This window comes from Dermochelys coriacea, chromosome 6 (genome assembly GCF_009764565.3).
Source record: "Dermochelys coriacea isolate rDerCor1 chromosome 6, rDerCor1.pri.v4, whole genome shotgun sequence".
Lineage (NCBI taxonomy): Eukaryota > Metazoa > Chordata > Testudines > Dermochelyidae > Dermochelys > Dermochelys coriacea.
In genome coordinates, this window is record NC_050073.1 from 42,640,098 (window position 1) to 42,654,734 (window position 14,637).

Genomic DNA, 14,637 nt, shown 5'->3' on the forward strand with positions numbered 1-14,637 from the left:
TGATGACAGCAACAGAACTATTCCATTAGGTTGCTATATTAATCCATCATTTACTCTAGTTCAAACCAGCAAGTGACCCATGCTGCAGAGAAAGAAAGATGAAAGGCCTCCCCTCCCACTGCCGACCCCCGTCTGTCAATCTGACCTGGGAGGAAATTCCTTCCCCTACCTATATAGCGATCAGTTAAACCTCGAACATGTGGGCAAAACCCAGCAGATAGATACCTGGGAAATAATTCTCCGTCATAACTCAGAGCCCTCCCCATCTAGAGTTCCACCGCCGATGACTGAGATATTTGCTAATAGCAGTCACAGATTGCCTACAATGGCATATGACCTATCTGACCTCCCACAAATTTATCAAGCTCAGTGTTAAAACAAGATAGGTTTTTTGCCTCCACAACTCCCATTGGAAGGTTGTTCCAGAACTTTATTCCTCTGATGGTTAGAAACCTTCATCAAATTTCAAACCTAAACTTATTGATGGATAGTTTATATCCATTTGTTCTTGGGCTAACATTGGCCCTTAACTTAAATAACTCCTCTCGCTCCCTGGTATTTATCGCTCTGATGCATCTGGAGAAACCAATCATACGTCCCCTTAGCCTTCCTTTGGTAAGGCTAAACAAGCAAAGCTCCTTAAGTCTCCTCTCATAAGATAGGTTCTCCATTCTTCTGTTCATACTGGTAGCCCTTCTCTGCACCTGTTCCAGTTTAAAATCATCTTTCTTAAACAGGAGAGACCAGAATTACACGAAGTATTCCAGATGAGCTCTCATCAGTGCCTTGTGTAAGAATACAAACACTTCCCTGTCTCTACTGTAAATATCTCGTCTGATGCATCCTAGGATTGCAGAAGCCTTTTTTCACGGCTGCATCACATTGGCAGCTCACAGTCATCCTGTGACAGAAGAATATACCCATGTCTTTCTCCTTCTCAGTCACTTTCAACAGATATGTCCCCAGCTTATAGCAAAAATTCTTGTTGTTAATGCCCAAGTGCATCTTTCACACTGAACTATTAAATTTCATCCAATTTCTATTACTTCAGTTTTCAAGATCACCCAGATCTTGTATGACAGTGGTCACCAACCAGTTGAACCTGACTGACTGGTCAATCCTAGAGGCTTTCCCAGTCAATCGCAATCTCTGGTGGCGCAGTGGGGCTACATGACAGGCTCCATGCCTGACCCAGCCCCACGCCACTCCTGGAAGCAGACAGCACACCCCACGGCCCCGGGGCAGAGGGGCAAGGGGTCTCCCGCCGCACCCTGCTTCTGCCTGCAAGCACCGCTCCCGCAGCTCCCATGAACGGTGAGCTGTGGCCAATGGGAACTGCAGAGGCAGTGCTTGCAGAGAGGGGTAGCGCGCAGAGCCACATGCCGCTGGCCGCCCGCCTTAGGGGCCCCGGGGTGCATTGGCCCCTTCCGGGAGTGGCATGGGGCTGGGGTAGGCAGGGAGCATGCCTTAGCCTCGCTGCATCGCCAACCAGGAGTCACCAGAGGTAAGGGCTGCCTGGCAGGAGGTCACAACCCAACTCCCAGTCCCTTCCCGGAGCCAGCACCCTGAACCCCCTCCTGCACCCTGAACCCCAGCCCTGACCCCCTCCCAGAGCCAGCACCCCATACCACCTCCTGCACCCTAACCCCCTGCCCCAGGCACAGCTCAGAGCCCCCCCTCCCACACTGCAAACCTCTCGGCCCCAGCCCAGAGCCCACACCCTCTCCTGAACCCCAACCCACTACCCCATCCCGGTGAAAGTGAGTGAGGGTGGCAGAGAGCAAGTGACGGGGCGGAGGGCTTTGGGGAAGGGGCGGGGCCTCGGGGAAGAGGCGAGGTAGATCCTGGGTTGCCCTTAAATTCAAAAAGTGATCTTGGGCATAAAAAGGTTGGAGACCACTTTTGTAGGATATTCCAGTCCTCCTCCATACTGGAGTTATCTCCCAACATTGCGACAACCACAAATTTTATTAGCACACCACCACTTTTTGGGCCAAGTTCATGAATGAAAGTATTAAATAAGACTGGCCCCAGGACCAGCCTTTGAGGAACTCTACCAGTACCCTCTCTCAAGCCTGACAGTTCACCTTTCAGCATGACCCATTGTAGTCTCCCCTTTACCCAGTTCTGCCTTTTGATTCTTGTATTAATCCCTATCTTCCCCAATTTAACTATTATTTCCCATATGGAACTGTAGCAAATGCTTTACTGAAATCCAAGTAGATTGGATCTATTGTATTTCTTTTGTCTAGAAAATCAACCTCATCTTTCTTTGAGAAGATAACTGGTTTGAAGCAATCTACCCTTTGTAAAAGTATGTTATATTTTACCCCACTTGCATTTATTTCTGTATCCTTAACTACTCTCTCTTTCAAAATTTGTTCTACGACCTTGTACAGAATTGAGGTCAAACTAATTTGCCTGTAGTTTCCCAGATCACCCCCCCCTTCTTAATATAGGTACTATATTTGAAATTTTGCAGTCATAGGACACCATCTTCAAGTTCACGAATTCAATAAAAATCCTTGATATTGGGCTTGCAATTTCATGTGGTAGTTCCTTTATTATTGGATGGAGATTATCCAGGCTCCCTGATTTGGTCCCATTAAGCTGTTTGAGTTTGGCTTCCATCTCAGATGTGGTAATTTCTACTTCTATATCCCCATTAGTCACCCTGCCACCGCCCCCAAACTCCTGATTACTCTTCTTAAAAACTGAGGCAAAGTATTAGTGTAGGTGTTGAGCCATACTTAAATTACTTTAATCTCCATCCCATCCTCAGTGCTTAGTGGTGTTTTCTTTTTATTTATATTGTTAAAAAATCTTTTACTATTGGTTTTAATTTCCTTTGTAAGATCCAATTCCGCTTGGCTTTTGGCAGTCATCACTTTCTCACACCCCCACCATACTTCCTGACCTTCAAGAGGTAGCTTTCCTGACTGATCCATCCCTTCTTTCATTACTTGCAAGCTCTCTTAATAACTTGTTTGAGATCCCTGTAACATCTGCAACCCTTCCCTACATTCCCTCTCAACCCCCACTTTGCTTGGCATGCAGGCTTCTGAAACTTTTAAGTCAAAGTTGCAGAAACTAATTCAAAGCCTCCTCCATATTCAAATCCTTGAATTCTTCACACTCAAGTCCACTTACCTAATTTTTGTAAAGTCTGTCCTCTTAAAATCAAGGGCAGTTGCAGACCTATTTTGCTTATCCTTCCATTTATCTTAAACTGAATTAACTCATGATCTCTTGAACCAAGGTTGTTCTCTACAACCAATGCTTTTGTGAGGTCATCATTACTTACGAATATTAAATCTTGTTGGTTTGGTGACTATTTGGTGTGTCAGCTATCACATCCAAGAATATAGATTCATAGATACTAAGGTCAGAAGGGTCAGAATATCTGGGCCTTACCATTATTAGTAGCACTTGTCCTCCAATCTAAAGATGGGAAATTAAAATTTTCCCATTATCAAACAATTCCCAGAGTATTTATTTCATTAAAAATATTGAAGAGGTCTCTATCCACATGAAAACCAGTGTTACAGACCCCAAACTCTATCCCATGGAACCTCTGTCACCTTTCTTCCCCAAAGTAAATTTGAACCCATAGATTCCATTTTATGTATTCCATCACTTCTAATTTCTGTACGGTCTACCTCGTCATTAATATACAATGCTATTCCTCCACCTTTATGTCTATTGCTGTGTTTCCTGAACAGCACATGCCTATCAATACCTCCCTATCTAGGTTCTTATTACCACTGTAATAACTTAGTACCTGAGTGCCTGTAATTCCATCAGTTTCCCCCTCACCCGCTTCACATCAACCTCCCCTCACTCGGCACTCCCATACCTATCACCCTGCTTTAACTTCTCCCTATTCTTTTCACATCCAATCCACATCCTCCTCTCTCCCTAGTAGTTAATTTCCAAGATTTATCCTACACTACTTGTAGAACCATGACAGGGGCCCTGGTTACAGCATGACTGCCTTGACACCATAAAACAGTTCTATTCTGCAGTGTAGATAGGTCCTATTTAAAATTATCTAAACCCCAATATGTCAAAAGGATAACAGTCTTTTAGGATGGGTCCCCTGGCAACAGCAGAATTATAAATGTAGATGGGACTGCACTCCGTGAAAAACAGCAGAGGCATTTTCAGATCTTAGTACAAACATGGTTCAGGGTAGCAGGTATGAAAAAGCAGAAAGAGCTAAGCAGGGAAGATGGCTCCTGAGTAGATGCACTCAGCTATATTAGCAGTAACTGTCAGATGCTGTTCACACTTAACTGATTCTGTCTACAGTTTAGACAGAGCTTTACTGATCGATATAAAGTACAAAAAGGGCCAAACATGGAAATGTTATCAGGTTATCTCAAGTGCTTATATACAAATGCACAAAGCCTTGGAAACAAGCAGGGAGAACTGGAGGTCCTGGTGATGTCAAGGAATTATGACGTGATTGGAATAACAGAGACTTGGTGGGATAACTCACATGACTGGAGTACAGTCATGGATGGTTATAAACTGTTCAGGAAGGACAGGCAGGGCAGAAAAGGTGGGGGGGTAGCACTGTATGTAAGGGAGCAGTATGACTGCTCAGAGCTCCGGTACGAAACTGTGGAAAAACCTGAGTGTCTCTGGATTAAGTTTAGAAGTGTGTGCAACAAGAGTGATGTCATGGTGGGAGTCTGCTATAGACCACCGGACCAGGGGGATGAGGTGGACGAGGCTTTCTTCCGGCAACTCACGGAAGCTACTAGATCGCATGCCCTGATTCTCATGGGTGACTTTAATTTTCCTGATATCTGCTGGGAGAGCAATACAGCGGTGCATAGACAATCCAGGAAGTTTTTGGAAAGCGTAGGGGACAATTTCCTGGTGCAAGTGCTAGGGGAGCCAACTAGGGGGAGCGCTTTTCTTGACCTGCTGCTCACAAACCGGGTAGAATTAGTGGGGGAAGCAAAAGTGGATGGGAATCTGGGAGGCAGTGACCATGAGTTGGTTGAGTTCAGGATCCTGACGCAGGGAAGAAAGGTAAGCAGCAGGATACGGACCCTGGACTTCAGGAAAGCAGACTTTGACTCCCTCAGGGAACAGATGGCCAGGATCCCCTGCGGGACTAACATGAAAGGGAAGGGAGTCCAGGAGAGCTGGCTGTATTTCAAGGAATCCCTGTTGAGGTTACAGGGACAAACCATCCCGATGACTCGAAAGAATAGTAAATATGGCAGGCGACCAGCTTGGCTTAATGGTGAAATCCTAGCGGATCTTAAACATAAAAAAGAAGCTTACAAGAAGTGGAAGGTTGGACATATGACCAGGGAAGAGTATAAAAATATTGCTCGGGCATGTAGGAAAGATATCAGGAGGGCCAAATCGCACCTGGAGCTGCAGCTAGCAAGAGATGTCAAGAGTAACAAGAAGGGTTTCTTCAGGTATGTTGGCAACAAGAAGAAAGCCAAGGAAAGTGTGGGCCCCTTACTGAATGAGGGAGGCAAGCTAGTGACAGAGGATGTGGAAAAAGCTAATGTACTCAATGCTTTTTTTGCCTCTGTTTTCACTAACAAGGTCAGCTCCCAGACTGCTGTGCTGGGCATCACAAAATGGGGAAGAGATGGCCAGCCCTCTGTAGAGATAGAGGTGGTTAGGGACTATTTAGAAAAGCTGGACATGCACAAGTCCATGGGGCCGGACGAATTGCATCCGAGAGTGCTGAGGGAATTGGCGGCTGTGATTGCAGAGCCCTTGGCCATTATCTTTGAAAACTCGTGGCGAACGGGGGAAGTCCCGGATGACTGGAAAAAGGCTAATGTAGTGCCCATCTTTAAAAAAGGGAAGAAGGAGGATCCTGGGAACTACAGGCCGGTCAGCCTCACCTCAGTCCCTGGAAAAATCATGGAGCAGGTCCTCAAAGAATCAATCCTGAAGCACTTAGAGGAGAGGAAAGTGATCAGGAACAGTCAGCATGGATTCACCAAGGGAAGGTCATGCCTGACTAATCTAATCGCCTTTTATGATGAGTTTACTGGTTCTGTGGATGAAGGGAAAGCAGTGGATGTATTGTTTCTTGACTTTAGCAAAGCTTTTGACACGGTCTCCCACAGCATTCTTGTCAGCAAGTTAAGGAAGTATGGGCTGGATGAATGCACTATAAGGTGGGTAGAAAGCTGGCTAGATTGTCGGGCTCAACGGGTAGTGATCAATGGCTCCATGTCTAGTTGGCAGCCGGTGTCAAGTGGAGTGCCCCAGGGGTCGGTCCTGGGGCCCGTTTTGTTCAATATCTTCATAAATGATCTGGAGGATGGTGTGGATTGCACTCTCAGCAAATTTGCGGATGATACTAAACTGGGAGGAGTGGTAGATACGCTGGAGGGGAGGGATAGGATACAGAAGGACCTAGACAAATTGGAAGATTGGGCCAAAAGAAATCTAATGAGGTTCAATAAGGATAAGTGCAGGGTCCTGCACTTAGGATGGAAGAATCCAATGCACCGCTACAGACTAGGGACCGAATGGCTCGGCAGCAGTTCTGCGGAAAAGGACCTAGGGGTGACAGTGGACGAGAAGCTGGATATGAGTCAGCAGTGTGCCCTTGTTGCCAAGAAGGCCAATGGCATTTTGGGATGTATAAGTAGGGGCATAGCGAGCAGATCGAGGGACGTGATCGTTCCCCTCTATTCGACACTGGTGAGGCCTCATCTGGAGTACTGTGTCCAGTTTTGGGCCCCACACTACAAGAAGGATGTGGATAAATTGGAAAGAGTACAGCGAAGGGCAACAAAAATGATTAGGGGTCTAGAGCACATGACTTATGAGGAGAGGCTGAGGGAGCTGGGATTGTTTAGTCTGCAGAAGAGAAGAATGAGGGGGGATTTGATAGCTGCTTTCAACTACCTGAAAGGGGGTTTCAAAGAGGATGGCTCTAGACTGTTCTCAATGGTAGCAGATGACAGAACGAGGAGTAATGGTCTCAAGTTGCAATGGGGGAGGTTTAGATTGGATATTAGGAAAAACTTTTTCACTAAGAGGGTGGTGAAACACTGGAATGCGTTACCTAGGGAGGTGGTAGAATCTCCTTCCTTAGAGGTTTTTAAGGTCAGGCTTGACAAAGCCCTGGCTAGGATGATTTAACTGGGACTTGGTCCTGCTTTGAGCAGGGGGTTGGACTAGATGACCTTCTGGGGTCCCTTCCAACCCTGATATTCTATGATTCTATGTTGTGTAGGAATTTTATTAGGCTTAGTAGGGCATACATGGCCCAGACAGAAATATGTTTTGTTTGCCAAGTCGTCAGAAGGAGGTTTTTGTTCTTTTTTAAATGATTTTCCTTTCTTGGTCCACAAAAACATTTATTTAAATAAAATGTCATTTCATGGCAAAGAGTTAAAAATTATCACAGAAGTACTTACCATGCTTATGGATCATATTACTAATATTAAATTGATGCACCGATTTACAGTGGGAAAATGTATCTTCAGCAGAACTGAACAGCCTGCAGGTAAAAAGAGAGAAATGAATATACATTGAGTCAATAGTATTAAAACACTAATTTAAATTGAGATTGTTTAGAGCGAGGTGTGACATGCATGCAAAAGAACTAACCTATCCCATACTGCTGCTATAAATCATTTAAACAAACTTTTGCATTTTAGTTGAGGAAGTATTAAGTGGTGCCTAAATATTTCTTAGGCTACACAACTTTGTTGTGGTAGGTAATTGTTTTCTGTGAAGTGCTTTGAGATAAGGTGATACACAAACACCAAGATTTTTGTTTTAAAAATTTTCCTCAAGGGTCTCTTCTTTACCAGTAAAAAACAACAAGGAGTCCTTGTGGCATCTTAGAGACTAACAAATTTATTTGAGCATAAGTTTTCATGGGCTATAATCCACTTAATCAAATGCATGGAGTGGAAAATACAGTAAGCAGGTATAAATATACATCACATGAAAAGATGGGAGTTGCGTTATCAAGTGGTTGGGTCAGTGCTAATGAGGCCAATTCACTTAGGGTGGATGTGGCCATTCCCAACAGTTGTCAAGAAGGTATGAGTATCCACTATGGATGTAGAAGCTCTTCACACCAAGATGAACTATAAGCCATCAGGAACAATATCCCCAATAACGTCACTGCAAACCTGGTGAGCTTTGTGACTTTGTCCTTACCCACAATTATTTCAGATTTGGGGACTATTTATACCTTCAAGTCAGCGGCACTGCAATGGGTACCCGCATGGTCCCACAATATGCCAAATTTTTATGGCTGACTTAGAACAACTCTTCCTCAGGTCCCCTAGCGCTCCTACTGTACTTGCGCTATATTGATGACATATTCATCATCTGGACCATGGGAAGGAGGTCCTTGAAGAATTCCACCTGGATTTCAACAATTTCCACCCCAGCATCAACCTCAGCCTGGACCAGTCCACACAAGAGATCCACTTCCTGGACACTACAGTACAAATAAGCGATGGTCACATAACCACCACCCTACACCGGAAACCTACTGACCGCTATACTTACCTACATGCCTCCAGCTTTCATCCAGACCATATCACACGATCCATTGTCTACAGCCAAGCCGTAAGATACAATTGCATTTGTGCCAATCCCTCAGACAGAGACAAACACCTACAGGACCTCTATCAGGCATTCTTAAAACTACAATACAACACTGAATAAAAATCAATAACTTAAAAAAAAAATTTAATGGGATTTTTTTTATTTAAATTGGATTTCTTCGATAAAATGCTTTTTGAGGAAAAAAACCTATCTAAAGATAGTTTTAATTAAGACACATTATACTCAAAGATATCTCATCATGGAATAGGGATTATAAATTCTAATTCTATAGTATGAAACAATATATTAATGTAACGTTCAAGAAAAGTTTTGTAAATGAGTTCCAATAGTTCATGGATTAGGGATTTATGGGGTTCCAGGGACTTCTGTATAGATTATTTAGGATAATTTTTCTATCTACCCAATGGGACTCAGTGCTCAGTCTAGAAGATACCATCAGAGATGCTTAGTTTTGCAGTTCTCAAACTGTGGATTTGTGTCTCCAGAGATAACATGCTTATTAACAGCAAAATAAATAAATAAATAAATACATACATACATAGAGGTGAGAAATAACAGCCCTCAACCCTATTGTTCCTCTGCAAATTTGTGTACACAGAGTCAATCCCTTGCCTTTCTCTAAAAGTGCAAAGTTTCAAAAAGTTCAGTGAACAGAAGATTGTTGGGGGCGGAATAGCTCTAGACAAGGAGAAGAAGTCTGGAGATAAATGTGAGAAGGAAGGTACAGGCAGTAGAAACAAAAGTGAAACTGAGCAACACATTCCAGCATATTGAGTCTTTCTGAGTGTAGCCTTCATTGATTTGAGATCTACCATACCATTCTCCCACTAGAAGGGAAAACCTATAATGGTAGCAAGCCATAAAAGAGACCCAGTTTGGGAATAAAAACCGTTCAAGAAATATATGTTTGCTGATGATGTTTTAAAGAAAGTCAAACCAGTGAACTGGTGGAAGTCACTTAAGCACTTGGATTCAGAGACTGTTGAAGTGAGAATCTCACTTTTAACAGCAGTAGTTTCTTCTGCCAGTGTAGAAAGAATATGTTCTTCCTTTGGACTAATTCATTCCAAATTGAGAAATCGTTTGGGATCTGAAAAAGCAGGAAAGTCTCTGAGTTGTGAAAAATATGTATTAAAGTTATAACAACCAACAAGAATGCACTTTTATGTAGAAATCCATGATTAAATCGAGTCTTCCTGACTAGTGATTTAAATCAAATCCACCCTGTACAATACCCACCTGGGGAATTGAAACAGATTGACCGAGCCAGAAGGGTACCCAGAAGTCACCTACTACAGGACAGGCCCAACGAAGAAAGTAACAGAACGTCACTAGCCATTATCTACAGCCCCCAACTAAAACCTTCATCATTGATGAAGATATTGAACAGAACCGGACCCAGAACTGATCCTTGCGGGCCCCCACTAGTTACGCCCTTCCAGCATGACTGTGAACCACCGATAACTACTCTCTGGGAATGCTTTTCCAATCCGTTATGCACCCACCTTATAGTAGCTCCATCTAGGTTGTATTTCCCTAGTTTGTTTATGAGCAGGTCATGCGAGACAGTATCAAAAGCCTTACTAAAGTCAAGATACACCACATCTACCACTTCCTCCCCATCCACAAGGTTTGTTACCCTGTCAAAGAAAGCTATCAGATTGGTTTGACACGATTTGTTTTTGACAAATCCATGCTGACTGTTATTTATCACCTCCTTATCTTCTAGGTGTTTGCAAATTAATTTCTTAATTATTTACTCCATTATCTTTCCGGGTACAGAAGTTAAACTGACTGGTCGGTAATTCCCCCAGTTGTAGTATAGACTATTGTAGTACTTTGGGAGTTCACATCTGGTACTGGGTTGATGAAATCTAATCATGGAACATACTTCCAGTTTGGTGTGTCTGCACTGCTTTTGACAGTCTGCCCTGAGGCAGGCAATCATAAGATACTCCAGACAATATGACACCCATGTTACATGAAAATAAAAGCCTCTATTTGCTGAGGAATAGAGAGTAAAGAGAAAGATGGTCCTTTGTTTTCCTCCCAGAAACATAATCTTTTTAAAAAAAACATGATTGCCCCCTACTTTAACCTTGTCCCAGTGGACTCTATATCTTTCTAGGAAAAGAACTGCAAAATTCAAACTATGGATCTATTTATTTCCTCAACCTGTGCCCATCACTATCCCCACCTACAAACTAAATTTAGTATTTATATTACAATAGCAACTGGAAGTGCCGCTGAGATCAGAGACCCACTGTGCGAGGCACTGTAGAAACCTACAGCCTCAGATCCTAAACTTTGGAATCAGAATTAAGCAGACAAGACACACTGAATGGGAACAGAAGCAGGGGCACAGAAAGGGAGCACGAGTTACCCACAATCACTCAGCAAATCAGCAGCAGAGCTGGGCTCGACTGACAAGAGAACACGCAAGAATTACGTGCCCTAGGGTATTTGTTTTGAGAAAACAGCACCGCAAACACAAACCGCTCGTCTGAAGGCCGCTGGGTTCGGAGCAGGCGCTGCAGGCCCCAGCCGCCAGGCTGGCTCTAGGAGGCAAGCGGGTGCGAGAAGGTGGAAGAAAGGGCAACACCCTAAGGAACAGCAGAGACCTGGGGAGCAGCTACGGCACGCCGCCCGCGGGGCTCCCCTTCCAGCCAGCCACCGGTGCCCGGTCTGCCCGCAGGGGCCCCTCCACCCCCAGCATCAAGGCAGAAGCAGCCACAAGGGGCCGAGGTAGCCCCCTCCTCGGCCCTCCAGCTCCCCAGCTGCCCGTACGAACCGATCACAGAAGAGGCAGGGGGTCTGCTGCTCTGCGAGGTCCTCCTCGTCCTCCCAGGCCTCCTCGCCGCTGCTGTCAGACAGCTCCGGCATCTCCGCCTCCTCCGCCACCGGCGCCCGGCCGGGCCCCGGAGCTGCGGGCACAAGGGAGAGGAATGAGCGACCCGCGCGCTGCCCCGGGGACGGGAGCGGGACTGCGACTGCGCGGGTACCCACCTGCGGGGCCTGCCGCCCTGGAACACATCTAGACACCCGGCGCGCGCCCCGCACCCGACAGCCTGCCCACGTGCGTGCGGGGAACACGCCCGCCCCCCACTTCCGGGTTGACGCTCCAGACATCGCCCAATAGAGAACGCGCGTGGAGGGGCGGGGCCGAGGTCACGGCGCCAGAAGGAGAATAGGCCAAGAGGGGCTCCTCTCCCACGAGCTTGCGGGGAGCGGCCCCTGCTGCCCGGCGAGGGACTAGCCCCCGGACAGCCGGCGGGGAAATGCCACGGCCAGTGTGAGAGGGGCGAGGCGCAGGGCCCAGCGGGCTGGCGGCGGGGCGGGATCCCGGGCTTCTCCCGTCCGCGCGGTGTCCCCGCACTGCCCTAGCGCGGCAGCGGGCTGAGCGTCACGCCGGCGGGCCAGGGTCCCGGCGCCCAGGGAGGCTGCGCGGGGGGAGCGCGGCCCCCGCGGGCGGAGGCGGCGAGGGGACAGTACAGCCCGGCCTCGAACCCGCAGCGTGCTAGCTGCGTCGCTTGGCCCCTCACCCTGCGGTCGGAGCGCCTCGCTGCATTGACCCGCCGCGCGGGGCCGGGCCGCGCTTTGCCCCCAGCGAGCAGAGAGAGCGCCCCAGGCCGGGGGTTTCAAACGTTTGTTCTGGCGACCCCGTTGAAGAAAATCCTTGATGTTCGCGACCCAAGGGCGCTGGGGATGAGAGGCGTGGGGGTGGGGGGGGCTTTAGGGCTGGGGCAGAGGCTTGGGGTGCGGGAGGGGGTGAGGGCTCACCCCTGAGGGTGCAGGCTCTGGGGTGGGGCCAGGATGAGGGGGTTGGGGTGCAGGAAGGGCCTCCAGGTTTGGGGGTCTCAGGGCTGGGCAGAGGGTTGGGGTTGAGGTGCAGGAAGGGGCTCTGGGTTTGTGGGGGGCTCAGGGCTGGGGCAGGGGGTGGGCACAGGCTTACCTTGGGCGGCTTGCTATAATATCCAGCCCCTGATGCTGGCTACTCACAGCACTCCCAGATCCTCTGCCCACAAAGGTGCAGTGTATCCAGTTTACTGGATGTGCCTTAATCACCGCTCCACTGTAAACCACACAGCACTTGTGAGCACTTATAATAAAACAAAAGGAGGTTTATTGAAGAAAGGGTAAAGATTTAACTAGTATTGAGAGGAAGTGATGGAAACAAATGGTTCCCATACAAAACAAAATCATAAAACACAAACATAATAAAATAGGGCCCCCCCTCTCTACAAAGGTCAGAGCTGGCTGGTTTCACAGGAACCAGGATTCAGTTTTTCAGGAGAACATCGCTGCTCCCCAAGATGTCTCCTCAGTGAAAGGATCCAGAATGCCACTCTGTGTTATGCTTAAACCATCAGGGTAATTCTCTGTCTGTTGTAATGTTCCTTTTTTTTTAATCTCCAAGTGGTTTTGATTGTTTGCAGTGGGCTCTGATGGTTTTCCATTAAAAGTTTTGGGATGGAGCAAGGCTAGACAATTTAGTCTTGATTACATCACTTGTTAACCAGCATGGGGTGACAACTCCCTCCTGTTCAAATGGGCTATCACTGAGACATAATATCCACTGGTGACTATTATTCCAAGTCCATAAACCGGGATGGCCAACTTGTGGCTTCAGAGCCATATGCGGCTCCAGGGCTGGAGCTACAGGTGCCAACTTTCCAACGTGCCAGAGGTTGCTCACTGCTCAACCCCTGGCTCTGCCACAGGCCCTGCTCCCACTCTACCCCTTCCCGCCCCCTCCCCTGAGCCTGCCATGCCCTTGCTCCTCCCTCTTTCTCTCCCCTTCCCTGCCTCCTGCATGCCACAAAACAGCTGATCTGGAGGTGCAGGGAGGGAAAGGGAGGCATTGATCCACAGGGCTGCCGGTGGACCGGAGGCGCTGGGAGCTGATGCGGGGTTGCTGATGTATTACTGTGGCTCTTTGTCAATGTACACTGGTAAATTCTGGCTCCTTCTCAGGCTCAGGTTGTCCACTCCTGCCATAAACCATGCTTTCACTATAAATACATTATTCCTTAACTATTACCTGTACATACATCTTGCAATGATTATGAATCTTGACAAATTACAAGTTTTCTACAGATGCCTCATGTTACACTTCATGGCTAAATATTCTGCAAGATGTGTTTGGTGTAGTGAGTTTGTCAGGTCTGACATGACAGTTGTTTCCAAAGAACAGGGGCAGAGACCACCTGTACCTGCTGTTGGGGAGGGGTGGGGAGGACAACACAATTTAAAGGTTTAGCTGTTCCCAGAACAGTTCAAGTCACCCCCCCCCCTCAAGTAGGGCTCTGCCTTACCCTCAGTTTCCCCTCCTGGAAACCAGAGGCCTCTCCCCATAAGGCACAGCTTGGAGCTCACTGGCTCTGACAGCTGCAAAGCAGGGAAGGGGGGCAGTCACACCATGTGACTGAATGGGGATGGCAAACTCTGGCAGAAATATGGGAGGGGCATGTGACCTGACATGCACCTCCCACACACATCACCTCTGAGCAGTGGAACCTTCTGCAAAGGAGCCTCAATGTCACAAGCTGCCCCACTAAGCTAAACAACCCTTAGAGCTGCTCCCCAGGCCTGGGAGAAGGAAGTGAAGAACCCCTGGAGCTGCAGAGATGCACTGAGGGGCATAGGTGCTGACTTCATGGCTGTCCAGGGCTGGAGCACCCACGGAGAAAAATTAGCGGGTGCCTCAGGTTTCCAGGAGGGAAAATTGTGGGTAAGTGGGGGCCCTACTTCAGGAGTGTGTGTGTGTGACTTGAACTGTTCTGGGAACAGCTAAACCTTTAAATTGTATTCTCCCCCTCCCTCAGCAGCCAACCTCCCCTCAGTGCCTCGTGCCTGCTCCCTGATCAACTCCTCCTTCTCCTTCCTACTGCCTCTTACTCACTGTAATCAGCTGTTCCACAGAGTGCAGGAGGCACTGGGAGGGAGGGGGCGACACGGGGAGGAGGCAGAAAAAAGCAGGGCGGGGCAGGAAGAGGCAGGGAAGGGGTGGGGCATTGGGGGAAGGGGTGGAGTGCAGGCAGGGTCTGG

General features: G+C 47.5%; 1 protein-coding gene across 1 annotated transcript in view; it reads right to left on the reverse strand.

Moving 5' to 3' along the window:
• PRMT3 (protein arginine methyltransferase 3) overlaps nucleotides 1-11,741 on the reverse strand; it is a 98,271-nt gene extending 86,530 nt beyond the window's left edge. The window contains exons 1-3 of the mRNA XM_038406245.2: nucleotides 11,596-11,741; nucleotides 11,381-11,513; nucleotides 7,419-7,501 (exon numbers count right to left, since the gene is read on the reverse strand). Coding sequence (XP_038262173.1) covers nucleotides 7,419-7,501; nucleotides 11,381-11,513; nucleotides 11,596-11,623 — 244 coding nt within the window. The 5' untranslated portion in view covers nucleotides 11,624-11,741. The remainder of the gene's footprint in view (nucleotides 1-7,418; nucleotides 7,502-11,380; nucleotides 11,514-11,595) is intronic.
• Nucleotides 11,742-14,637: the final 2,896 nt, after the last annotated feature.